This window comes from Dendroctonus ponderosae, unplaced genomic scaffold (genome assembly GCF_020466585.1).
Source record: "Dendroctonus ponderosae isolate FM_Combo_2020 unplaced genomic scaffold, Dpon_F_20191213v2 Dpon_F_20191213_1, whole genome shotgun sequence".
In the NCBI taxonomy this organism is placed as follows: Eukaryota; Metazoa; Arthropoda; class Insecta; order Coleoptera; family Curculionidae; genus Dendroctonus; species Dendroctonus ponderosae.
Genome location: NW_026017110.1, coordinates 18395952 through 18423063, shown reverse-complemented (window position 1 = coordinate 18423063; position 27112 = coordinate 18395952). Strand labels below are relative to the sequence as shown.

The following is a 27112-nucleotide window of genomic DNA, read 5'->3' as shown; positions in this document are numbered from 1 at the left end:
CGTGCCCTGAAGTTTTTGCTCTGGAAACTGGGCCACCCTGTAATTATTCAGGAAATACCACATTATGTCTATTTGCATTTCTACTGTTGGTTTGGGATATTTGTAAAGTTACAGGTAAATCGTGTACTGTATGTGAGATCCCTATATCACTAATTTGATTGCTTATTTTAGGCAGAACATCCTAATTTCCATTTGATTAAAATCATAACCGGAATATAATTGTTAGTAATAAATAAATTAAAAATGTGCCGGTATTTTAATAGTTTTGAGACCCGCAGTTCTTAAAACTTTATAAAAATGCTTGACGTTTCATGTTAGTTATCACTAAAAAATTCCTTGTACTGGAAAATAATTATAAAGATCGCTTGAAGTTGACTAATACTAACATACCTTTGGCAGCAATTCAAAGTATTTCAGACTAAGTAATTATTTATTATTAATAATACTAATCCAAAATAATTGTTCGAGAATAAATCTTGTTTTATGACAATGACAAACTGAAAATAACAGTCAGTGGGCAAAGGTCACAGAATATCCTGGACACTGGAATAGGGGGGATGTTCTGTGGATAGACAAAATACTTAAAACTTCTATTGGACACACTGAAATTTAGTTACTTTTACAATATTACGTTACCTCGCCAAATGACACATGCGCGATAACCTACAATTTGGCTGCAGCCATTTATGTTGATCGCATTTTCGAAGACTAGAAACGATATAATTCGCAGGTAATTTGACACAATTTAGGATTAAAATGTGCGAAAATCCTGCGGGCTCAGAGTAATTAGTCGTCTCTTGGACTTGAACGGTTATCTTTGGGCATCTTTAAATTATTTATACAAAGTTTGCCACCTAGACTGGCCTGGGGCCTTCCTGACAATCAATCTTAACATAAATAATAGGAACACGTGAGAAAACATATCGTTACGAACTTTCAATGCTTGTGTAGAAATAATGGTTTAGTTATACTTACAGTGATTGTCTATAAATAGTTGCCTCCATTTTTAGAATCTTCACTTCCTAGTACCAGATTTTAGCCTAAGCACTGATTGAATTACATGAGAAAAGATCGATTTAGTCTAATATATTTTCAATTGCAGTATGACTGACTCCATGAACTTTGGTCCAGATTGGATCCGCAACCTTTCTTCGGAAGGCAGCACTGGAGGAGGAACCAGTGGTGGCTCCAGATATCAGTTAGCTGATTTTCGGTAAGCAACCCGCCATCTAACCAGCTTTAATCCATATATGAAAAATATTAATATTCATATACCAGCAGAACTCAGTGTGCGTGCTCGTGTGCTTACTTTCATTCATCAAAAATGTTCAAGTAAAACAATAGTACAAAAGTATGTTTCTTATGATATAAGTGTACTACTACATGTGACAATCCTCAAAACCAAATATTACATTTTTATCCTGTTGCTTTTGTTCTTGTTTGTCTTTTATTATCCGTGCAGCTCTTGCAACGCCTGGGTGTCCCTCGTTGGTACGGCAAATGCAAGGACACGTTCTTCATGGTCTGACCCTTTACCGGTCATCTTCTAACCGAACAAATTTGCATATTATTTAAAGTTGTGGCCCAATTGATTGTAAACAAGTTAAACCAAAATGTTCAAAGTGTTATCAGCTGCCCACAACTTTTTTCGTGTGAACAACCATAAGATGATTTAAATATGAGTACAAAACCCGTCCTTGAAGAAATATGTAAAAAAAATGATAAAATACTGGATGCAGTATAAACGATATCTGAATACAATTGATTTAAGAATTATTTTTTGTATTTTTCTGAAGCTGCGAAACTAATATAATTTCGCTTTGGACAACACAGCGGAAATATTGAATGAATAATATCCGTTTACAAGCATTAGTACACTTGCTTTAATTATATTTAGTTTAACACTTTTAATAATTAAACACACATTTAAATAAGATAGTCGTATTGTAGATTGCATAGCAGATACCTAAGTAATCTACGAATCATATTAAAATTATTTCTGTATTAGGGATTATTCCAGTATTATCCCGTATTAGGGAAAGTGTTCCAGACGTGTAACCTGAAACGCGTTATTTCGCCAATTAACCGGTTGTTTTTGGAACCGTCTCATAATTCCGAAAAAGTCGTTCGCAACAGCACAGAACCGATGCGACACCGTTGAGCCATCTATCCAGTTGCAGCAGTTTCAGTAACCATTTGTTAACGGAAAATATTTTTAGTTGCGCATTGCGTTGATGATTATGTTTATCACCTTTCGTCTAAGAATTACTGTTCAGTTCTCCAGGAACCATAATTGGTCAGATCAGTGAGATACTGTTAATGTGGATTATTTAATGCTGTTGTTGACTTAATAACACGCGTAAATAATTGAAATAAGTTGAATTGAAAAGTTCAGGTAAAACATAGACAAGAAGATTATTCAATTTTTCAAGATTTTGAATAACGTGTTTCGTAACAAAAAAACAGGTATATTAGTACTTCTGTTCCATGAGCGAGAGAGAGTATTTTCCAAAGCGGGTGGTATCATAAACGAGCGAAGAACTTAAAAGCATATGCAAAAAAAATATTCTTAAATGTCAATTCGTTTTTAAATTAAAATTAGCTTTTTAAACATTTTCGGATGCATATTATTTTTAGTTTACGCATGCTAAGAATTAGATTTTTTAAATAAACTAAATCATTATTTACCATCATATTCTCCAAATTCTCTAATACTCCAAATACATGCCAAGGCGTAAAGTAGCAACAACGCTACACATTGAAACTGATGATGGTGGAAAACACCGAAACGTTTTTTTAATTGATAAATAGACAATAAATGACTGAAGAACCCAGGATTTGATTTTAATTTGGAATTGAAACACAGTCAGGAAAGTACGTACAATTTCTCGTTTTAATCCGAATTGTTTCGCTTAGAGACCGTTTCGTATTCCAGCCCCCTCTGATATCAATCGTCAATCTTTCACAGATCTAGTTATACGAAGTATTCTTTTTTTTTATTGTTTCAATGTAGATTTCCCGAGTTTAACTACCGATGGGGGCGCTGCAAAACGTAAACATTACTCGACCTGGTTAACTGCAAAAATCACGAATACATTGATAATACCTTCCCGACATATTTTAAGAGTTCGGTAATCTGCATATTTTAACGTTTGTTTGTAAGTCCATAACATAAAATAATACTTACACAGTTTTCAATATATTTCTCTTTGTTTAAAGGCTTGCAAAAGCTGAGTAGAACACATCACAATGACATCTAATCAAAATAAGTGTCAACTGTTACTAGTTTAAGTGTAGTTACACTCACACAGTAGGTCAGTGGCCGCTTGGTCTTGTGATTTACAAAAAAATTTTAAAGATAATTTTAACTAATTTGATGTTCCTTAAAAATATAATTTAAGTCGATTTTTGAAAAAGTTTTAACTTTGTTTCTTTTCAAGGATTTTTATTTTTCCTCTTTTCACTTGGGTTAAATGGGTTGGGGAAAAAATATTGTTTATATTGAAAAAAATATTAACCTCCATTTTGTAAACAAACGGGTTGTCAACATATTCTACGTTTAAAGCGAAAAGTGACCAAGTCCAAAATTGCCGCATTTGTGTTTGTTGGCCAAGTAATTTAAAAAAATAACATTTGTCTTCAAAAACTGACGAAGTCTCCCAAGGCCACACAAACAGATGCACTAAAATATGTTTTTCATGATCAAATTTCCAAAAGGATTCTGATATAATTTTTGGCTCGCTTTAAAAGTGCATTTACCAAAAATTTATATTTTAGACTTGGTCGGTTTTAGCTTTAAGCCGGCGATATATTTGTTTACTTTCACATTAACTGCTTATTTCTGAATGAATATGGTCTTAATTAGTGTATAAAAATTGGGAATCAGCATTTAATTAACCTGTATGAATATGTTGAACACAAAAATAAGGCTTAAATCAGCAAAATATAATTTCTTCAGAAAACCTAATCCAACGATTGCCCTAATGCAATAAGAAACTAATAAAACTTAAACATTACTTTGAATCATTTATCAGCTAAATTTCTTTCTTTCGTATCTAATAATTTCAAATGAAAGCAAATTGCACTAACTTAATCATATTCAATCCATCTACCAGTAATTATACACGAATGATTTGCGTTCTTTAGTATTAATTAAAGCTTTTACAAACTTGAAAAAAAAGTTCTCGGAATTTGGTATTTTGCATGTAAACGAAATCTTTTTCGTTAAAAGTAACAGGCTTCAGCCTAGTTGGTCTCTATAACTTAAATGGTTTCTAGTTTTAGTTAACGTCGATTGCGTTCCTTTCAGCAACAGGTGCAAATTTGCAAAATTGCCCGGTGCATTATCCGGAGCTCAATCGTTGAGTTGAGAACTTAAACTATGTTTTTTCATATTTTATTTTATCTATATATTTTATTTTATCTATATGTTTTACTTTAATAAGGTGTAAGGCTCACTATTTAAGCTATGTAAAAAAACTTGCTCCTCTCTTTGCCATCTCTCGCAATTTCGCCCGACTCTCTAACTATGCATCTAACTGTTATTTCCTTATTGTAATATTTTCTTGTCCTAAATAATTATGCAGCAATTGTAATTAGCGCTGCAGAAAACATTCCTATTGCTTTATTGGCAAACTTATATTGAAAACTGATAGTTTGATCATTGCAAGAAGAGCAATGCCCTTTATACAACTTCATGAAGAACAACATTGTTGTTCTAAAATGGTAAGGAATTCATTGAAATAAGAAAACATTGCGAAAAAAATTGAGTTCCAAAATGTAGCTTAGAAGATTCTAAGATTTCTTATAGCCAAGTTTCAACCATTGTTTGCAGACCTGTACAATTAATAATTTTTGCGTTCTTAAGCCACCGTCGATAGGCACCGGAACCTATTTTAATATTTAATTATTCAAACGATAACCACAAAAGCCGTAATTATCCATTTCATACCGAAAGCAGTATTAGTAAAGTATGTACTTGTTGTATTTGCCCCGAAACGTTTGATAAAACGTTGATAATAACAATTAGGAGAAAAATTTCTGGTGGTATAAAATCACAATGCCTTTAGGTATGCTACATGTATTTTTTACATTCATTGCAGGTACGGGCGGGAGGAGATGTTAGCTCTGTTTGACCGGAACATAAAACCTCCTGCTTACCTTGTCAATTTTAAACGTCTGTATTCAGAGACAACCTTGCCACCACTGGCTTTATTGCCACCAACTGATGAGGAAGTAAGTAGCGGTTTATTATAAAGTACGATTTTATTTGGTATGCCAAATTTTTCTTAATTTCAGAGAGGAAATTGGCAGGGTGGTCGTCCATCGACATTGGGTGGCCCTCCTCGTGGCAGAGGCGGCTCTATGGAACGGGGAGGACGTCCAGGCCGTGGAAGAGGAGGTTACCAGTCGTATGGGAACCGGTCTCAATATGAAAGTGGTTGGGGAAATGGGGAGCCCTCGGATTGGAGTCCGAGAAAGGACTACCCTTCACGGCCTGTCTCAATGGATAATTGGCGACGCGCCAGAAACCATGAGGAAGATGATGGATGGAGAATGTCAACTAGTGGAAGAGGGATGAATGATAAGTGGGGTAAGAAGTACAATTAATGATGGTCAAGTCGGATCCGGATCATGAGAACGGGTTCTCGGAAAGATTCGGAATCTGTACTCGAGTCTGGGGTCAACGAAGCAATAACAGAACCGGAGAACCAGAGCAATAGCGCTTCATGGCGAATCTATTAACAAATTAATATAAAATGCTTTACTTGTTGCAGTCGCGCCAAACTTAAAAAGTTAATTTCTTTTTATCAAAATTTTTACAACTTCATTATGCAGGTCGTAAGTGTTTTCGTGCTTTGTTTTTTTTTTAATTTGTCTTCGTTCATCTAAACATACACCTATTTGTCTGAGAAATTTCCAAAACCCATTGATCAATACATTTTGCTGCGTTTCTCTTTTCTTTTTAAATAGAGGAAAAATGCAAATCAGATTTGGACATAATTAATTGCTTCGAACAAAATACTGCTTTGTATATTGTACTGTAAGTTTTAATAGACATAATTATAAAAAGTTACGGATAATTAAAATAGGTAAAAAAGTTACTTCCAATAAATAAATCGACGAACGTAAATAGGCAATAAGGGAAAAGCGTCGCTTATGGGAACCCCTTTGGTTTAAAGCTTGTTTAACTTTTATTTTGATTATTTCCACCGTACAAGTGCACACCATTTATTGCAAATATGTATTTTGTTATAATTAAGTATCAAATTTCTGAAAGCAAAAAATGCTAAGCGTAACTCAAAGCGCAGCGTAGTGGTACCCATGCCTAAATTCGATTGATTTAACTGAGCTTCTTGCTTCTGTTATTGTCCGGCAAAACCACTATTTGATAGTATTAAATAATTATTACCAGGCCGGCAATCAAGTTGGAGGGGTGAGGGTGAAGATGAAAGAACCGGCCCTCCAGAAAGAGGCGGTAGAACTGGTTGGCAAGAGGTTACCCGCGGTGGTACAACCTCGAGAAAGTCTTGGGATGAGGATCACTTGCCGGAATGGGTAAATGAGCATCCATTGGAAAGTGGTGGCTCATTCGACGATCGAGGAGCTTTCCATGGTTCTGATGATGAACAGGTGAACTAGAGCTAGATGTTCAGAGCAGCATTTCAATTTTATTTATGCCAATTTTCTTAGGAGGGACGATTAGGTGGGCCGAAACGGGACGGCCTGCAAAAGTCAACATCCCAGCAACACATTTCTCATAAATCCCATCCGCCGTTGCTTACCTCGAAGTCTACGATGTCCCTAGTGAAGGACATTGAAGTGGAACCTGATAATGAGGTAATTAATCTTATTTTATACTAAATTCTAGTGACGTTGCCTGTGTTTATTTTGTTGTAACTTGCGAATATTGATTAAGTCTCAAATTATTCTCTCAATTATACTCAAAGGGAGTGATATTTTCAGCCATTTCTATATGTTTAGTGCATGTAGTATTTCTTAGCGCCTAGAGAAAGTGACACAAACGTATGCTTGTTTCATAATCTGTATGCATAGATCCGCAGTGTTTTTTTTATTAACGGGTAATACAATTATTTTTCAGCAAATTCATCAGGACGGTCGGTATTTACGACCAAATCCAAATACGAACCCTTTTTTGAATATGATGATTGAGCAAGTAAGATTAGGTTCTTCATTATTTGGTCGTTGGTGAATAGTTTTACGGAGTAAAGTAACAATTTTCCGCACAAATAACACTGCATGCGGCAATGTAATAAAAATTGTTTATGATCATTTTCTTAAAAAAAATGGTTCTTATTGAAACTGCTCCAAACAATTTAGTTATCCGGGTTATTTTAGGATAATGGCCTACATAGTAATTCAGAAAGCTCATCTAAGGAACCGCCTACGGGAAATAAAGAAAGGAAATTGTCTGTTCCTGAGGCAATGGATCAGGCGCCGAAGGAAATTGCCAATAATCGAGATCGGGCTAAATCTGAGGGACCGCAAAAAAGTTGTGATGTTCAATTCAAGCATCAGTTGGAAGAAAAGTAAGCATCGTGAGGACATGGATATAAAACTAAATCAAATCTTCATTCCTCGATTTGGCCACATATGCGTAAACTTTAAGCGCATTCGTTCCGTGTTCATTTTTTTTCAAGCAGATTTCAACTGAGAGATCGCGTAGCAGTTTCGTAACCGAAACAAAAACCATTTTCTCGTCGTGCATGTGCTTCAATCAATTTAAGCGATCAACTGAAATATCCTGAAAATTATATCTATATTATGTCTTACTTATTACGTCTCTTAGGGTGAATTTCACAAATATTTTTTACAAAAAACGAGTTTCTAACTACTTGTCGCTCACCGCAAAAAAACATGTATGTTGTATCTTGTATGTTACTCCATATTGGCCTAACTTTAAATTAAATTCAATTATTGATTCTCTGAATTAAATTAGGTACAAGACTGTTGCTTTAACATCTAATTAAAATTTCTTCGGTTTTTACCTCGCTAGTCTTGTCTTATACTTTCCATATTTCTTCTTAGTGACCGAGCTAATTTTTCAACTGCTTGCTGAAGTCAAAATTCGAGTCTTCTGTGATTGGCATACAATTTCTCATTTATTTCGATATGATTTTTGACTTTGCTTTTCCACTCCCGTCTAGAGTTAAAGAAAATGAATTTGAAAAACTCCAAGAAGACTTTGTGTCCAAATTGGTGGTTGATGAAGAACCGCCTAAACAGAATAGTCAGCAGCAAAATAATATCGACATGTCGAACTTGGCACCATCACAAAATTTGCCCGTTCCAGGCCAAGATAAGTGGTTTTACCAGGATCCGCAAGTGTGTAGAAATAATTTAAATTAAAATAAAACTTTCTCAAATCGAAAAATATTTTTTTAGGGACAGATGCAAGGACCTTTTACAAACATTGAAATGTCTGAATGGTTTATGGCGGGGTATTTTGGTCACGATCTGAAAGTTCGACGCCAGTGTGACGAACGATTCTTTCTACTCGGCGAGCTAATTGCTATGTGTAACTCTAATCCATTCCAGACAAAGTAAGTCGTTAACATGGTCGGTGTGCAGGATTCGATTTTGAAATGTTTTTAGCGTACAATTTCCGGTGTTGAAAAATGACATATCAAAAATGCCTGATCACGACCTACAATTCCAGTACCTGCCCCAAATTGAAGCCTACAAACAAGCACAGGCCCGTGTTTTGGCTGACCCGTGGAGTGCCATCGCCGTTCAACAACAGGAACTGGCTGCTCAAAGACTGATTATGCAACAGCAGGTACATAACACAGCATAATTCACCTTATAAATATACTATTAATAACATGTTTGCTTTCAGCAAGTTCAACAAGACATTCAGTATTTACAGCGACAACCGCCGCCGTCGAACCCTTTTATGCATATGATAAGTCAAATGCAGCAGGTAGGATTATGTTCCTGATTTTTTATGAAATGAACGTTACACGGCCAAATTTGCCTTAACTTTGAAACTTGATCAATTCTGACTGCTATTTGAGCTAAGCTATTTGATTTCTGTTTGAAGTGTTGTCTAGTCGAATTCTTTTTCTGCCGGTTCGTATTTTTACAAAAATTAGTGTCAGAGAAAGTTTCTACAGGGTAGCAAATGCGAACTTTAAGAAAGTGGCATGCTCCCAATTGAGCAAAAGAATGGTTTTTTGGATTTCAATATCAAAGACATAAAGATAGACCTTTTTTTCTGTATTTTTTTATTTACAGGGTGATGTCAAAAAATTTATTTTTTGGTGTTGCAATGATAATATTTTTCCTCTTGAACTGGTTTTGAAAATCTAGAACTCAGGTGGAAGCTAAACTTGAAGCTAGGAAAATGATCTGAACATAATTCAATTTTAGGAAATAATCCGAAAATACAGGGTTGCATTGAAAGTGAGCCAAATCTGAATTTGCAGTGTACTAAAAATCATTGTCATTGAACTGGCTTGCTATAAGCACTCTGTCACCAGTCTCAAAAGTTTTGCGAATTAAGCTGAGATTACTTTGCAATTCAAACATTTCTATGTTAGGCATATGCCGTCATGTTTGGAACATTCTTATTTCAGAATTATTAATATATACTCACCATTATAAATTTACTTACGATAAATTGAACCAACCGTATATCGCCGCGAAGGTTTAATTGAATAAGAAAAGAGTGAGGAGGTGGTTACGAAAATGTTTTAGTCGACAGTGGAAGATAGTTACCCAATTTCAATTCAATATTTTGAAGGGCCTTCTCTAGCACTTATCTGCCGCATCTCTTCGGGGCATTCCCTCCACTAGGTTACGCAAAAACCCTTGGCGAATAGCGTCCCATTCTTGTATCACATTTACCTTTTTTTGGCTTCCACTTCTTCTTCCTTTTGATACGATTATGACCTGTTTTTTCCAGCTTTTTATTCGACGTATTGTGACGATGAAGTCCAGGAGTCATCCCATCTTTTTGGGGGTCTTCCTAAGGGCCTGGTCGTATGCGGCCTTGGCGCGTCTATCTTTTCCCATCCTGTCGACACGCTCTCTCCACTCTCTTCTTCTTGCTCGTGACCACTAACAACGTCCCGTATCCAATCGCGTCGCTCGCGGATCTCATTGCTTCGCTGTCCATCCCTCAGTGTGACGCCTGCGATCGCTCGTAGGGCCCTCATTTCGGTCTTTCGGCGTTTCGTCTGCTCTCGTTTCCGTTGCGTGGGTGAGGGTGGGCTGCTGTTCTGTAGATCCTGGTCTTGCTGGTTATGGACATGTGTTTGTTTTTTCAGATGGTATTATGTAGAGAGCCAAGATACTCTAACTGCTTTGTGTACTTCCGTTTTCACCTGGTCATATGTATTTCGGCTGCTTCAAGCTATTACCCTCATGTTTTCAAAGCTTATCACTTGTTCGATTGACTGGTTGTTTAGTGCCAGCTTGCATCGCATCGGTTCCTTGCTTATGGTCATAGATTTGATTTTCGGTATCGAGGTGCTCATTTTAAATTTCATTGCGGCCTAACTTAGCTCGATTAGCATTCGTTGCAGGTTGTCCTCATTTTCTGCTATGAAAACCGCATCGTCATAGCACAATATTTTTAATTCGGTTCGTCCCATTCTGTAACCTCGTCTTACACTTTTCACCCGGTTTATGAACAGGTCCATTACGAGGTTCAAGAGTATCGGACTCAGGCTATCTCCTTGCCTGATACCTGTCGATATCGGCAGTTCTTCTGGTTGAGAGGTGCCTGACTGTATTCTTGTACTGTTGTTGGTATTGATTTGTGTGTTTTATTACCTGGATTATGTTGTTGGCTCCTCGTTCTTGCAGAATTTTTGGTACATCCTTTAGTTGCACTCTATCAAATGCTTGAGTTAGGTCACCAATGCACAGGAACGCGGGTTTGTTAAATTCTGTGGACTTTTCGATTATTTGTCGCAGTATGAATACAGCGTCGATTGTTAATCTATTCTGCCGAAATGCATTGCATAATGCCTTGTGGTTTTTCGCTGATGCTGTCCTTGATAGATGTTGGGTTATTATTTTGATGAGCAGGCTTATGCCTCGATAGTTCCTTGGGTATTTCTTGCATCCCTTGTTATAGATATGTATTGTAATGCTAGATTTCCATTCCTGGGGTACTCCTGTGGACATAATCAGACTGTAAAGGTGTGATAGTCTGATTTCAGAAAAATGTAAAAAGAACAATATCGGTCGGTGATTCGATTCATGTTTTTGAAAGGAAAATCACGAAGAGAAATCAAAGAGCTCTTGAATGCCGTGGACCATGACTCTACTCGTTCGATGGCGACTGTCAAAAATTGGTTTCACGAGTTTCAACATTGTCGCACTTTGGTTTTTGATAAAGCTCGCTCGGGTGTCTCGAAAAGAGTTACCACGGAGGATAATAAAAAAACACGATCTCGTACCTCCGATTGAAGGTGTGTAAACAAATAGCTGAGGCAGTATGCATCTCGAAAGACCGAAAATGTCCACCATTTTCTGGGATTCACAAGGTGTGATCTACATCGATTACCTGTATAAAGAAAAAGCGATCTCAGCGCTCTACCATACTGAATTATTGGACCGATTCGGGGTCGAATTGCTGAAAAAACGGCCCCATTTGGCGAAGAAAAAAGTACTCTTCCACCATGACAACACACCGGCTCACACCTCTGTCGTAGCAAGAGCCAAATTGGTCGAATTGTGCTACGAACTGCTGCCCCATCCACCGTATTCTCCAGATTTGGCCCCGTGCGACTTCTTTTTGTTTGGCAAAAGTCACTCGCCGGGCAGAAGTTTCAGTCGAATGAGAAGGTCATCGTCACCACGGAGGCCTGCACTGCAGACCTCAAAAAAACGTATTTTCCCGACGGGTTAAAGAAGTGAGAACATCGCTTGGTCAAGTGTATCAAATTAAAAGGAGACTGTGTTGAGAAATAAATCGCCACTTATCCGCCCTCGTTGTCGATGTTGTATGGCCCATAGGTCCGCTTATTCTTCGGTGTTGTACAGGCTCTTGAGGTGGTTTGTCCATTCGTCAGCGGTAATATTGACTGCGATTTGTTTGTCAATTGGTTTCTTCTGCGATATAATGAGGTTCCATGTTCTCCGTTGTCTTCCGTACAGGTCATGTTGAATGTCGGGAAGAACTTTGCCCAACGTTATTTTTATTTGTGTTATTTTAACATTGGCTGTGTTTCTCTGGTGACATATTGCTGACGTTGTTTATCTGTTTTGTTGTTGAGGTACTTGATGTAGGCTGCTCTTTTCTCTGCAGCCAGGGTTTTTATTTCTGGATTGTCATCCACATTGGTCATGATTAACGGATTGTTTGAAAGTACACTTAACTTTAATTCAAAGTCTGCCATAATACCAAATTTCTGGGGCAATTCCGATTGGGTCACTTTTAATGCAACCCTGTAGTGCCTTGTGTCGACTATCTTCATCATCATAGAATTTGAAAATAGGCTCAAGAGAAAAATTATCACTGCAAGACCTTAAAGTTGATTTTGAAGCACCAATTTTTGAACACACTGGTAGAAAAAGAATTGGACTAGACAACAGCTGGAAAAGAAGCCAAATCGCTTGAAGCAATCAGCATTTATCCAGTTCCAAAGTTAGGAAAAATTTGGCCGTGTAACGTTCATTTTGCTGAGCAGTTTAGGTTCTACGTCATTAACAATTCACTTGTTCAGTGATTTTTATTTACTGAAAAAAATTATTTATTCTCTAATTTTAGGCAAATAAATTGCCACCAACTGGTCTGATGGATAAACATCCTCCAAACATACCAGGCGGTGCAATTAATCCACATTTACACATGCATATGTCCAATTTCTTGTCAATGCAGAGCCGATTACCTGGTGGAGTGCCCAGCCAATTAACCGGTGGTTTGCCTGCAGGCATTCCAGGTCAATTGGGCCCAAATAATATGGCTGCAAATTTATCTGCTCTACCTAGAGCAAATATGGGTTCGTGGCCCATTCAAATGCTCTCCCGTCTAAAACTAATCGAAATCACTTACAGTTCCAGCTGGAATGCCTTTACAAGGCGGGTTATCGAGTGGTATGGGTTTAAATGTCCCGACAGCTTCGGCAGTGGAACACAATGTGAATCAAAATAGTGATCCTATCACCAAGTTATTGAAACAGCTGCATCAAGAGACGCAACAGCAACAGCATTTGGTACTCTAATTGAGATACTTACATCAATTTGTCACTATTTAATATGGTCCTACAATTGTCCAGGTTGAGTCCCTCTGGCAACAAAATCAATTTGGTGTACCCAATTCTAACCCTACGCCGCAACAGTGGCCTGGAGCAGCTCAACCTGAAATGCCATTATCTATGTGGGATGTTCAACAACCATCTCAAACATCTAGTCCTCCTGAAGTAATTATTTTACGTTAGTAACGGATTAACTTAAATTGTACAATCATTTCTCGAAACTAGAAATCACCTGCTGACTTGACTCAAATGAAAGAAAATGGGGAGTTGCCTATAGTGGAGAAGGAAAAACCAAAAAAGACTGACAAGGCTAAAGAAAATCGGCAAAAGGATGATGAGAAAGAATTGAAAAAGAAAAAGAAAGCTGAAGAGGAACAACAGAAGAAGGTACTTGAAAATTATGTTTTTCATGTAACGTTTTTCATGTATGCATTCATTTTTAAGGAGGCTGAAGAAAAGCGAAAACAGGAGCAGAGGAAGATAGAGATTGAAAGGAAAGCGGAGGCGGAAAAGAAAAAGAAGGAAGAGGAAAAAATAAAAAAAGAATTAGAAAAAGCAAAGAAAGAAGCCGAAGATAAGCGTTTAAAGGAACTGGAAGAGAAAAGGCGGTTGAAGGGTAAAAACTCACCCAAACTGCTCTATTTATATACATAGTGCATTGTTTTCCCTTGCAGAACAAAGAAAATTGGAGGAAGAAGCCAAGAAAAGGACAGATGAAGAACGAAGGAAGCTAGAAGAAGACCGGATGCAGCGTGAAAAGGAACAGAGGGAAAGAGAGGAGCGGCAACGGGTTGAAGAGCGGCGACAAGAACAAATTTCTATGGCAAAAGCAGCGCCATGGTCTCAAGCCAATTCTACATTTGGCATGAGTTTGACCGAAATTCAGAAGGCTGAAAAGGAAAGAAAAGCCCAAGACGCGGTGTTACAAGCTCAGAAAGCTCAGATGGTTAGCACAGACAATTCTCATGTAACATATTTGTTTATCGGACTTTCGTTAATTGCAGGAAAGAGAATTGCAGCTTCAGCAACAGCAACAACAACTTGAAAAGTCAGGTGGCATTCAATTAGGTTGGGCTAAAAAAGCTATGGAACCTAGGAAAGTGAAGTCATTGGCCGAAATTCAAGCTGAAGAGCAAGAGAGACTTATTAAGGTAAGTTTTGATTGGCAATATGTTTTGCAATTAAATCCACATTTGCAAGTTTAATAGAAAAATCGTAAAACTAGTTATACATACCGCAAAGTCAGCTCGAAATATAAATTATCGACTACTTTTGAAGACCTCGATCTCATTTTTGTGTAAAGTATAAAAACATGTATGATTACGACAATATAAACTGCGTCGCAAATTCCCTAACTTTTCACTGAATATTTTCTCGGTCGGTTGTCCGATCTGAATAATTTTTTTATCGAGTCACAGCCCTATTCTTGAACAAAATTCACGTTATAATATAAGCAGAAAAATTAAATAAACGTTGTATAGGGTGATTTAATACTGTCATGTTTTCTTGGTCAAATATGAAATCCTTGTAGATCTCATTTGAAAAAATTGCAAACATATGTAGGCAATTCCAAGCTTATTTTTACAATGGCGTTCCGATCAAAATTAATTAATTAATAAATTAATCAAAACCTGCTCACAAGTTTCATCCTCGAGCTGACAAAGTCGAAACACCGTCGTCTTTTAAAAAAACTAAACTTTTGCAAAACTAAGTACTATTTTTTGATTTTTCAACTTCCGCTCCATTGGTCAAGCTTAAGGTGAAGCATTAAACTTCGATCAATTGATTTTGAGGATTTGTTAAATGACTTTGCCAGAGAAAAGTCAACAAAAAAAATTATTGTATAAAAATTTGTAAATCACTATTAAGTATTAATATTATTAAGTTTTTATGCTTATATCGCATTTAATTAACTAATTTTGAACATAACGACAATTATACAAATAAACTTGAAATTGCCTACATACATATGTTACCAATTTTTCGCCTCGGGGTGAATGGAAACAAAGCCATAACTTTGAATTAAGAAACGGGATGCAGACAAAAGGTGTATTTATATATATACCAGTACCACCGTAGATAAAGATAAGCGGACAATGTACAGTAGATGAAAGATCTTGCGTTTCTACAGAGGCGGATTGACGGAGGAGCTAGCAGGGTACCCCCAGCCCCAAAATTGAGAGGACCCCGCGAACTCGAATAAAAAATACATTATTGCGATTAAGAGGATAAAATACATGTATTGATCAACTATGTTAGATTAAAGGTTATTCGCATTGACGAGGTTAAGCATTACTAGGTAAGCAAGACTTTGCCGGAGCAAAACCAAGAAAAAATATTTTTAACTGTATAATAGTTTGAAGTTTTTAATTCCTTTTTCCAATGTAACATGGTTCCGGACCTCGAAAAGCTGCTTTATGACCTGAAAAAATTGCTACCATATGTAGGCAATTCCAAGTTTATTTTTACATTGGCGTTCTGATCAAAATTAATTAATTACATGCGATATAAACATAAAAAACCTTAATCATTATTTTTGATTGAAAATAATAAAAAACTGTTACTTTTCGCACCGAAACCATGATCATAAAAAACACAGCAAATCCGCCTTTCCACTTTCACTCCATTGCATTTCAGTTTAGGGAAATTACTGTTAGGCACAAGGTAACTAAAATCTTGTTGGTACTACTAAAGTCTGGTTCTAAAAGCGTTCGTGGAACGAAAGATCGGTTCTGAACTGCGCCTACCCCCTAATTCGGTTCGTTATCGGTTTCGAACCGGTCCCGAATCGCTGCCGCGAATAAAGCTAATATTCACAGTCAATATAATTAATATGTAATGTGTGTGAATGTAGTATTCACAGGAAATATTAACGATATGCGTTTAATTATGCATTTAATTTGCGGCATAGTGTATACAAAATTTAGCTTGCAAATGGCCATTTTTGACCGAAATTCGTTAAAACACTCGTTATAACAATCTCAAGAATGCAAGAATGCTTTTTATGGTATAGTTAGTTTTACTTAATTGTATCCCTCATTGTCCAGGAAGCTGCGGAGGCTCGACTAAAAAAAGAAAAAGAAACGCGCGATGCTGTGCCGATTCAGCAAGTGAACTCTATTTGGAGTGGTCAAAGTCTCCCATGGGCCAATTCTTCATCTACCCAATCGCAATGGTCTTCCGCTACTAATATAAGCGGATTTTGGGATGAGCCTACCCAGAAACCGCAACCAAGCAAACCGTCCACAGTGTCAAAAAGTAGCTCTATGTCGACCATTAATTCTAAACAGGTATTCATTATTATATGGTTTATTTATCAACCCCTTCGTTTCAATTTTTCAAATCAAACTTTACGTAATATAATAAACACGGTAGGAATTAATAAAATTCGGAGAATTCGGAAATAAAAAAATCAAGAGCGGGACATTTTCTGAAGTTGAACAGAAAAACCAGTATGCATTTAGGAATTCAAGGTTTTCATAAAATAGCGCATTTTTTAGTTCTAACAGTTTTTTAGTTTCCTTCATCTGGCTGTTTTGATTAGTTTAATGCATTTGTAATTTTGCAAGTCCAATTAAATTTATGGATTTTCATTATACAGGTTCAACCTGCAAAGCAGTCACAAAAAAGCAAGTCAAAGAAAGATGATGATGCACCAGCTAATAGTAAAAAAAATAGTAATAGTAATGGCCGCGATGATGACTTCACAACATGGTGTTATAAAGCCTTATCAAATATTGACACCAGCGTTGATAGTAAGTTGGGTCTAGCTGCAGGAGTGAATTAAATCTTGGCAGGACGTTGCTAAAAGCCATAATGTATATTTCATGTTTATTTCAGTCCCTACTTTTGTATCATTTTTACGAGATATTGAATCAGCTTTTGAAGTCAGGGAGTATTGTAAAGAGTACCTGGGCGAAGGCAACGCGACGCAGCAATTCACCAATAACTTTTTAGAAAAACGACGTTCCTTTAAACCAAAAAATGCTCACAAGGATGACATGTGTTCACCCGCACCTGCTATAACACCGTCTTTACACAATACTAGTGAATTTCAGGAGGTGAAGGTAAGGTAACGTCATTATTGCCTCTAGAACTTCATGCACTTTCACAATTCCATCGATTACGTGCTGTGATTCAGCGACGTACTCCAAACGTGTAATATTGAATCAAATTTTGATAACTTGAGTTGGAATCGGTGATTAATTAATTTTTATCGTTTCAGGGGAAAAACAAGAAAACCAAAAAATCAAAAATGCTTAAAGTAGACTCCCGTATTCTTGGTTTCAACGTTACATCGGCGTCTGACAGAATCAACGTAGGTGATCGTGACTACGGTGATAATTCTTAAATTTGCTACTAAACGATAGTTTACTGTTGAGAATGTACCTTTACTATTATATATATTATATATGATGATTTATAAGATCGTTTTCTAGTTTAACATATTGCTTATTTATGTGTAATACAAATTTTTGTTTTAAACTTTCAATGTTTAAATACTAATTTTTCATTGTATTATTTATATTACTTGACTTTTAACATTATATCGATATTCAAAATTTCGCCAAATTCATCCAGTTAAATACATAAATCAATCAATACGACTAGTAAATGATAGGTACTAATACAAATATTTGATTTTTGTCACATTTTAAACATATTTAGGCAAAATTACATCATCTGTAACTGTGCGGGGTTGCAAGTCTCCCACTGGTGCCTCCCGAGGTGGTTAATAGGGGAACGCCCCTCAAATATGGTACCGAGGAAGTCAAATATTCGGTGCGGACCAAAACTAGCATAGCCGCGTCTCACCCAGAATGGGCGGCTGGAATATACACTAGACAACACGCAGGGCAAGGTGGTGTATAATAGTGCGAAAACATCCGAAATGAAATTAAATGTTGAAACACAAAACACTACTCCAGGCGAGTAGGGCGACTAGCTCGGAATCTCACACTGACTCTCGCAAGGATTTGATGAAACACGGAAAAAAGGATAAATTCTTCATTACGATGTACGCACCATGAGATCAGAAGAACACCTACAAGAACGGGAACATGAACTAGAAAATAAATAATGGAATTGTTGAAAAAATCGATGATTGGAATAGACGAGACACGCTTACCAGAAGAAAAGATAACCACACTACAACGCGGCATTTACTATTCGAGAAGAATACTGATAATAACTATCAACCAAAAGTATTAAATCAAAACTCACCAAGTTCAGGACAACAGTAGATAGACCAATATAGTTATCCACTGGCGCCCCAGAGAAGCAAGAAGAGGACCTGTGTTTTATAAGAGGTAAGTATAGATAAGGTAAGATACAGGTGTTGATACAGGCTGGCTATAAAAAAGCGCAAAGCCGGCCCAAGTAAATGAAGAAATCGGAGTGAATTCATTAGAAAATAAAGCGTTTGAACTACGGGGTGAATGACTTGGAAATACTCTTAAAAAACTAATTACATTTGATAAGTCGTTGTCATCAACTTAATGCTAAAAGGTAATTCTTCTAAGATCAGTCCAAAAAACTTTGAATTGTCAAGGTGCAAATAGCGATTCTTGGGTATAAGAAACAACCATTTTTACAGCACATTCTAGTAGATTAACGGCCTTATATTCTTCTAAGAAATGTTTATAATTCAAAAGCTGTTGCTCTCGTTTTTTAATTTCTTTATCTACAACTGTTATATAGTGACCATGACTTTCAAATGTTATAATGATGTAGGTAAAATATTGTTTCGTAACTAGAAGGATATGACTATTATTAACGCACGTATGTGAAGATTTTCACATATTACAGTCGTGTAATCACCCAAGTGCGTTAATAAAATAATATCCTACGTGTTATAACTAACTATTACTTTTACCATGTCTTGTAATGACTATTTTGAAAACATGCAACGGAATTAAAAAAGTTTTGAGGGGCATTTATCAGTTTTCTACATAAAAACTCAAGAAATAACTTAGCAAGATTTAATAACGTTTAAAATACATATTTAGACAAAAAGGCATTTATCAACGGTTTTGAGTCCAGACTATTATTTTCCACTACACACCCTATTACTTTGTGAATATTCACTAGGCTTCCACCAGTTAAATAAGAAAACTTTCTTACGCCATTTTGGTTCCAATTCAGCAGTAGCCGTTTACTTATAAAGTCTTCGTAAAAAGAAACATATCCAACTTCAATATAAGTCTGTAGATGGTTCGAAAACATTTGAATGGAAATTCTTAAACTTTCCGCGATATTTAGTTTATTTGCCGGCAGTAAAGCTACCCTGAAATGATAACCTAGAGGCTTGTATAATGATAAGAGGTCCTCTAAAACGTGCTCGAAGACTTCCGAGTTATTAGTTGCACGGAATAAGCCAATTTCGGATGATTGATTTAAGTTGAATAGATTTTGAATAGAGCTTGGGTCCACAGTTTGATATTTTCGACCCACGCAAAATGCTTTGATCGGGAAATGTGTGGGTTGCAAAAAATGTTTTGTAAAATATGCCATAAACGAATAGAAAGAGCTGCCCCCAACAAGATGTAATCTGTTTAGGCCCTCCTTATTTACGCAATGAATGTCTTCTAAAGTTAGTACATCTGACCCTGCGAATGGATTACCACCACAGCCTTCGACAACTACACTTTTAACTAGATCGGAATTTGAAAATTGCAGATAATTTAACTTGACCAATTCCCCATTGAAATAGTTTTGTAGTGAACGTTCAAATAAGGCTGCATCTGATGTTAAATAACAACTGAAATTATTCAGAAATTTAAAATAACCTTTTTGATTGCCAAGTGTTAGATGATTTTCTGTTTTGCTGTCGTTTATTTCTAGGTATCTATAAACTTCCAACTCTTCATTTTCAGGCGTTTTTGGATGTAGAACATTAGGCAAGTTTAGCACTTGAAGGGCAGCCGCTTCTTCAACACTATATCTCATGGTGCGTAAATGTTTTAGATCGTCTTTAACTATTTTGAGATGTAGCTTTAATTTGTCAAGTTCCTTGCTTGATGGGAAATCATTTTCCTGTTTTATTAAGTAAGACATTCGTTGGCTTATGCCTGTTCTGGTTTGCTCCAGAGCTTTTTTCTTATGCTCAATGTCTTGGAAAAAGTTCCATTGTTCTTCAACAGCATTTATATCAATTGGTAATTGGCGCGCTTTGATATTTTCAATTAAGTTTTCCTTATGCTCTATCTGTTTCTCGAAATCGATAACTGGAGTTAGAACCACGAAGTTTGTCATTGCTTTATCTCCAGTTATATATAATGCCGATGAAAAATGCCTCACAGCCTTAGAAATTATTTTATACTTATTTAACATGATGGATCAGTTTTCTGTTTTTTCCCCGAGTCCTCGCCTAGGGGTTGCTGAGTTGCAATCTTCCTCTTTAGAGGTGGTTTCCAACTACCCTGTCCAGCAGCTCGCTCTGAATCTTCAATAGTGTAGGGCTCCTCTTCCAAGGCCTTCATCCGCCTTTTATGCACTTTGGTGGTGAAATGTTCCTTCAATGCTTGACTGGTAATGAAGTATCTGGCACAGTGCAAGCAATAGAACTGAGCATTACCGGGCTTATCGAAATCAACTTCCTGATTCAGAAGCACCTTGGCTTTGTCCTCTTTCAGGTCAGCATTAATCTGGAATCAGCACAGAAACACAATAAATCACCCGAGGGTCATATTGAGTGAAATGTTCCACGAAAGCAGACATGCAAAACAAATGGGGGTACCTCATCTAAATCTTTAACTCGTCGTTTGGTTTTATATTTTTTGTTTAGATTAGTATCACCGGAACTTTGCTTTTTTTTTCGTGAGTATACCATTGTCACTTGGCAAATTCGAAGATGAATGATTTAAAGGAATAAATGTGTGATGCAAACGAAAACAAGTATTAAAAAAGATAACCTTAAAACTGGGGTTTGCGGGCTGGCACGTGGCGGCGGTCCAGTGTTGCCATTGTAGGTATAATTTTATCCATGTATCATAATTTCGAAGCAAAGTGAAAGTGTTTTTTTGATGAGTTGAAATTTTGGAATTAAAATGAAAAATTAAATAACTCATAAATTAAATGCTGATAGAATTTAGTGTGGCAGGTTTGGTTCTAACGATTAGTTGGAGAAATTTACTAAAGTTTGCTCGGTTTTGAGCGAAAGTGAGAGTATTATAGAAGTAAAAAGGGTTTTGAGCGGGGTTTCTGCATTTTTTGGCATTGTAGTAGGGGCTATTATCTTGGTATGTAAATAGACTAAGGATTTTATAAGAAAATTTTATTTCTGAAATGGAGGTGAAGTTGACATTCAAATGCCTGTCAAAATATACTAATTTAAAACCCGAAAATATACCAAATGGGCCTCTTTTAGACTCTATAAGCTGCCATATTGCTGGACTAGATCGATTTATTCATTTATAACCCTTGGGCTAGTTTCACTGTCAATTGGTTGCAATATTCGAGAAAAAAAATGCAAGTGGGAAAACTGAGTAAATTGGATGAGAATTGCTCGGTTTACTCCAATACGTTGACAATTAATATTTCAATGAATCTCGGTGTTCATCTAGATGCAATTGATTAAAATTTGATATAAAAAATGGAATTTGGCTTACAATGGCAACGGGGCTTCGCCTGTCTGCCAATGTGAATTGTGGCGGCATCTTCAGTGTAAAAACACAATAGTCCGGTTTAATTTGATTGCCATGGATGGCCAATAGCACGCCGAATGGCCATTATGATCTAAGAGCCTTTTACCTGAAAATTGTGCTTTAGCCGAGTTCATAGCGTTGATTGCGGCGTGTGGAAGCTTGTTGAGTATTTGTTGAGCGCCAAGGCACGTATGAAGGGGAATTGAAAATTCAAACTTTTCATGAGGCATGCGTGTAGATGGCGCAACCGCAAAGCATATCCTACTCCTACTCAATAGTCAAAGTTCTCGTTTGAACTTCCAAGTTTGTCTTGTCAAATGTTTGTGTATATTAAATCCGACTTATCGGCCAGTAACAATTAGATTTAAAAGGAAATTTGTGGCCTGGTGAAGTGGAGATTGTGCGAAGTACAGTTTGTTCTGTTTTTTAGGTGTAACATATTAGTACTGTAAGCCGGAACTCAAACTAGTTTATTCAGTTCGTGTGTTCTCATAACGGAGACCGGCAGCCATGTTGTAAAGAATCAAGGCAGGCATCATGGGTTAATGCAAGATAAATTAATGCTTGAAATTCGGGAAAACGGGTGTTGGGAATGAACGGAAAGCGCTACGTTTAGTCGAGAAATCGTGTTTTTTCGAAGACCGATAACGTGAGGCGTCTAGTGCAGCGCTCGCGATGTATCTGCGCACGAAGTGAGTGCAACGTCGTGATAGTTAGCGCAGGGAGTCGACTGCCTGGTAAATGACTGCGAGCTCGAGTATCCCTAAATGTGGGAGGTGAATTGAAAGAATTCGGGATACCGCTTTCCTAAAGTCTCGATGCAACCAGTAATGAACCCCGACATGTAATTTCCCCAACGCCTTGCATGTAAACAAGCTCTCGTACTCGAATTTTCTTTGGTCGCGATGGCTGAAATCCTCGGAAAAGACGAGGCCACGTACTCTAAAGAAAAAGCCGGTTTTCTTCGCGATTTGCGGCATTTTCACGAAGTGAGAGGGTAAGTAACAGTCAGGCACTTTCACCATTCAACTAAATATCCTCTGTTGGACGTCAAATGATGGCTTGTTCTCGTCCATTGCAGCACACCGTTCAAACGATGCCCTACCCTTGGTGGAAAAGAAATCGACCTGTATCTTTTGTATTCCTTGGTCACTGCCGAAGGAGGATGGGTTAAGGTACGTTTCTAATTTTATTAAATTTTCCTCATTTAACGTCCTCAAAGTGAAACCACGCGTCCTTGAAAGTCACTCAACTGTCGTTATTATTGTGGTCGCTAAAATTACATGCCCTGGCAACATTTTCACCAATTAGTCTTTATTTTATAAATAAATCCTTCCTGTAATATTTGTAGGAAATTTCCATACATACAACAAAGCAATTTTAGCCTCAAGGCTGTCAGCAATATCATACATAGTAATTTTTCCTTTGTGTCAAATCACTCATCTGCCAGCAAAACTGCCTCACTATTTTAATTATGCCCTTCCACTAAACTGCCAGGCTACTTTTGCATGCAATCAACGAGTAAACGGAGTTAGAAATTTAAAGAGTGGTTATGTTAAAATTAGTGTACACACTCACACAATCCTCCGTGATTCAGTATTTTCTTATTTGCAGTTAATGTTTGACGGTATAGCAAAACATTTCCGAGAGTATCACAAGGAAAAATTAGCAATCAAACAAATCACAATAATCAAAATAAAGCTAAATTACAAGTAACGTTACGTTCGTCATTGTGTCGGACAGTCCGGCATTGATAAAGTCTGTCCGTGATTAAGATTTGCCCCTCAAAACGTCCGTATTTCACATATTTATCGCTTATCTCACCATATAATAACTAGACCAAGACTTAGAGAGATTATTGGACACACATTGTGTGTGTTAGATTGTGGATTGTGCATTTTTTGTTCACATTTTTAAAGTTAATCAGAAGTGGGTGTGTTTACTTTATGTTTAGAATCATCATAATTAGTTCTGTTGCTATTAAAACATTGGTTCACCATTGAGAAGAAAAATTAAGGTCTTTGTAGTAAAACGTATAGCATTCGTAATAGAAATCCGAATAGCGAGTAGGTCATATAAGCAAAATACAATAGAGGCATTAAATAAATATTAATAAAAAAATTAATTAATAAACTAACCTTTAAATACAAATTTTATCGATTTTGAACCTTAGATCTGAATGCCAATCTGACCTAACAGAGTCAGTCGTTCAATGTTTACGGGGGTTTCTTGTAGACAATAATGTCCACCGAACCATTTGATTTTCTTTTTCAAATACCTATATTGGCTTTTGAAGATGCACTTTCAAGTTTCCTGTTATGCAACGTTTAAACTTCGTTTCAATCGTTATTAAGAATCCTACTCGCATAGATTTAAACATTTCAAATAAAATATTGCAAAATTTGCTTAAATTTTGCCTAAATTTCGATATGGAAAAATTATTTTTTAACTGCCGCCTAGGCATCAAAGCAGATTTGCATGGGATCGATATGCAGGTTTATCAACTCTTTCATTCATTATTTTCAGCTGATTATACTAGTGGCGCATTTATCAGTATCAGTAAAATAATCCTTTTTGATCTATTTAGCTTTTTATTTTACTTGTTGATTTACGCACGAAACAACATATATTTACATGTGATATGCGAAATGCGTCATATGTAGGTGCGATCAAATATATTGTTGCAATTTTTTTGATTTTGAGAATTAAGTTCAAAATATATTTTGTCTGTATCCCCAGACAACACTTTAGAAGTGTGTTCGAGGAGTACCTAATGTCTAAATTAATTTAGACAAAAAGAAAAAAGTTTGAACTCGTCAACTTTTATTTGCAAATGCAATTTTTTTAATACAAAATTTATTTATACTGGTTGATTCAAAAATAAGTTTCCGAGAATCAACTTATTTTTTAACTGGGAGCACCGGCTAAAAAGCCGAAACAACAATTTCAATGTTGAATTTTCCGATTTATTTGAAAAAAAAAGATTGTTATCATTGTTATCAAAGTGAATGTTCAAAATGTGCTATTTACGGTTTAACAAATCCAAGGCGATCAATACTCTTCGTGTTATTTCGGTGAATAATTTTCTAACCTCGTAAATTCTTCGAGTCCTCTTAGTTTAGGTATAGGACATACATGTGATCGTCATGTTAATAATCCTTCTTACCTACTTTCTGCAAACTGGCGCCCCATCCACCATTGTCTATTCATTAATACTCAAACAGCACACACTACACTTGAACACACAATGAATATCCAGACGAAGTTGAAAATAAATCTGGATTACTAAATGGCACTAAATTGTTACATTTATCCCGACGACCAATTTCGTCCGTTGCCCATATTAGACTGAACTAAATGTTCAGCTTTCCCCAAAAAACTCATGTGATATTAAGGTGTTTATCTCGTTAAAAACGCACCGAGCTACAGAACTTAATGATATAATAGTTTGCTTGCTGGCCCTTCGCACGACTCATTGCGTTTATATGCTGTTCGATTTCCGTTTTTTTGTTATAGACAATTTTCTAGAAATTTCCAGTTTATGATCCAACTGGTTTGCATATTTAGCGTCAGCAAAGTTGCGTGTATCATACATGTGATCTTATACTGCCTAAATTATACTTAGAATTCAATGGATAATTCTAAATTGAAATTAAAATAATGTGCTCAATTTGATAAAGATAAGTTGATGGTCGTAATTTATTTTTGAATCACCCTGTATAAATAACTTTACAATTTAAAAATGCATTTACACATAAAAAAGACCGAGAATTGTTTTCGAAGAACTGGCCGGTAAATTTGAAATTAATTTTGACATTACTTCTGAGACTTTAAAGAAATGTAGTAAGTAATAAGATACACACCTCCATGAAAACTATATGTTAATGTCAGTTTCGGATCATACATTTAATTTACTGTTGTACTTGTATTAGCTAGCCAATATTCAGTTCATCTTCACTCTCGGGACTATCACTCGTCTTGTTAATGTCACCGCTTGTATTACTTTCGCCTGAACTATTGTCACTCCTTACAAAAACTACACCATCTTTAGTTCCATCTATAGCATTACTTATTACGCATTTTTAAATAGCTTTATAATCGTCTCTTCTTTCACCGTTTCTCATAAAGTTTTCACCCAGGTACAAACTTTCAATTCGATTGATTTATTGGGCTCTTCTGGCATACAAATTTTCAATGGTTTATTGACAGAGACATCTAAGGAATTATTGCTGTTTCTATATTAATTTCTTTTAGAAGCTTCTTGGTTGATAAACCAACTGTTGTATGGAATCTGAATTTATAGCGGGTAACAAGAAATTTCGTCTTTTAATAATGTTTTACTCTTGAAGATCTTGAAGATGGTAATTTTCAAGAGTAAAACTTGGGATTGATGCTTTTAGAATCTTTGTAGTCCGATTTGAAGGAACCTCAAAAGTTAGGCGTCTAATCCATATATGCAGTTTGATTAGTGTCGACATTTTCTTCTCGCTGATGATCTATTCTATAATTAGTTTAATAAGCGCGTAAGCTACTCTCAAGGACCAACAGTTGCCTATCTTTTCGCTTAAAAAATTACCCGTTTTGTGGAAACAAACAGATAATCTAATGCGTCGATACTTACTCAATTTTTTGCTTGGGCTTCGAATTCTTGCTATTTTCCGTGCCAAAAAATAATGGCTTTACTCAGAAGTTTTTTTCCATTTCTCCATTTACAAACGATTTTCTTTGTTGGTGGTCAACCAAAATGTTCATAAAAATGAAATCGCGTTATATGAAATTCGTTTTTGATTTACGGTCATTTTTTCAAATTTTCAATACACATTTTACAGAATTATAAAAGTAATTCAAATCATCGTATCGTACAAATGCGCATACGATTACAGGCTGGTAATCATTGCAATTCACGCCACATCTGTAAGAATCTGTACCGTTTCGTACGATTACAGCAAAAGTGCAATTCTGCGAAGTCTGTAATATCTTGTAGCTTAGTGGAAACCCATAAGGTTTGTGTGTGAATGATTTACGGGTGAATGAGAACAGTTTATAAAAGCTTATGATTTATTAAATTTCTTTTGTGGCTAGAAAACCCAATTTTGTTAATTGATTTAAAAACCAGTGTTTGTAGAAAAACAATTAAAAGTTTTTTACAAACTTCTTTTTGGGTATTTCGCCTCAAAAATTTTTGTCTTTAAAAAAGACAGAATTTCCTCACGTCTTTTATTACAGATTGATAAA

The 27112-nt window shown here is 36.2% G+C and overlaps 4 protein-coding genes and 2 long non-coding RNA genes across 18 annotated transcripts in view; 3 read left to right on the top strand and 3 right to left on the bottom strand.

Moving 5' to 3' along the window:
- Positions 1-1082, bottom strand: part of LOC109544399 (FK506-binding protein 59) — a gene marked incomplete at its 3' end in the record, with an annotated part of 5421 nt that extends 4339 nt beyond the window's left edge. Inside the window, 1 exon segment of one of the 2 annotated variants that reach the window (XM_048668961.1) lies at positions 976-1082. 2 annotated transcript variants of the gene reach the window in all.
- Positions 8-246, top strand: LOC125505345. The gene is made up of 2 exons (XR_007282109.1): positions 8-114; positions 172-246. It is a non-coding gene; the product is annotated as an uncharacterized LOC125505345 (long non-coding RNA).
- LOC109544397 (GRB10-interacting GYF protein 2) lies at positions 617-17866 on the top strand. Of its 4 annotated transcripts, none has more exons than XM_019914534.2 (23): positions 617-730; positions 1103-1213; positions 5103-5235; positions 5299-5593; positions 6416-6633; positions 6694-6840; positions 7103-7177; positions 7360-7550; positions 8169-8346; positions 8407-8564; positions 8617-8800; positions 8861-8944; positions 12746-12977; positions 13033-13190; positions 13254-13397; positions 13458-13619; positions 13677-13848; positions 13907-14178; positions 14237-14383; positions 16280-16522; positions 16834-16987; positions 17073-17299; positions 17458-17866. In XM_019914534.2, the coding sequence occupies exons 1-23, from the start codon at positions 687-689 to the stop codon at positions 17581-17583; spliced, it is 3855 nt and encodes a 1284-aa protein (XP_019770093.2). In that variant the 5' UTR covers positions 617-686; the 3' UTR covers positions 17584-17866. The 4 variants fall into 4 exon arrangements, 3 of the variants coding, with proteins under 3 accessions (XP_019770093.2, XP_019770095.2, XP_019770094.2); XR_007282104.1 differs by having other exon boundaries at positions 639-730; positions 17073-17390; positions 17458-17624; XM_019914536.2 differs by having other exon boundaries at positions 639-730; positions 17073-17304; positions 17458-17658.
- On the bottom strand, positions 1345-3380 carry LOC125505343. The gene is made up of 2 exons (XR_007282108.1): positions 3188-3380; positions 1345-1546 (listed from the first exon to the last, which is right to left on the bottom strand). It is a non-coding gene; the product is annotated as an uncharacterized LOC125505343 (long non-coding RNA).
- Positions 17867-19199: 1333 nt separating the features above from the next.
- Positions 19200-22057, bottom strand: LOC109544400 (zinc finger protein 593). Of its 3 annotated transcripts, none has more exons than XM_048668969.1 (2): positions 21984-22057; positions 19200-20878 (listed from the first exon to the last, which is right to left on the bottom strand). In XM_048668969.1, exon 2 carries the CDS (start codon positions 20562-20564, stop codon positions 19224-19226), a length of 1341 nt encoding a protein of 446 aa, XP_048524926.1. In that variant the 5' UTR covers positions 20565-20878; positions 21984-22057; the 3' UTR covers positions 19200-19223. The 3 variants fall into 3 exon arrangements, with proteins under 3 accessions (XP_048524926.1, XP_048524921.1, XP_019770098.2); XM_048668964.1 differs by lacking the exon at positions 21984-22057 and adding an exon at positions 21146-21250; XM_019914539.2 differs by lacking the exon at positions 21984-22057 and adding an exon at positions 20971-21203 and having other exon boundaries at positions 20349-20878.
- A 107-nt stretch (positions 22058-22164) lies between these two features.
- Positions 22165-27112, top strand: part of LOC109544401 (SWI/SNF nucleosome remodeling complex component) — a 42548-nt gene continuing 37600 nt past the window's right edge. For 4 of the 7 annotated variants that reach the window (XM_048668923.1, XM_048668930.1, XM_048668914.1 and 1 more), the window contains exons 1-2: positions 22166-22874; positions 22959-23052. In XM_048668923.1, coding sequence (XP_048524880.1) covers positions 22783-22874; positions 22959-23052 — 186 coding nt within the window. In that variant the 5' untranslated portion in view covers positions 22166-22782. Of the gene's footprint in view, positions 22875-22958; positions 23053-27112 lie in introns of all 7 variants that reach the window. The other 3 variants (XM_048668928.1, XM_048668917.1, XM_048668912.1) reach the window with 2 other exon arrangements.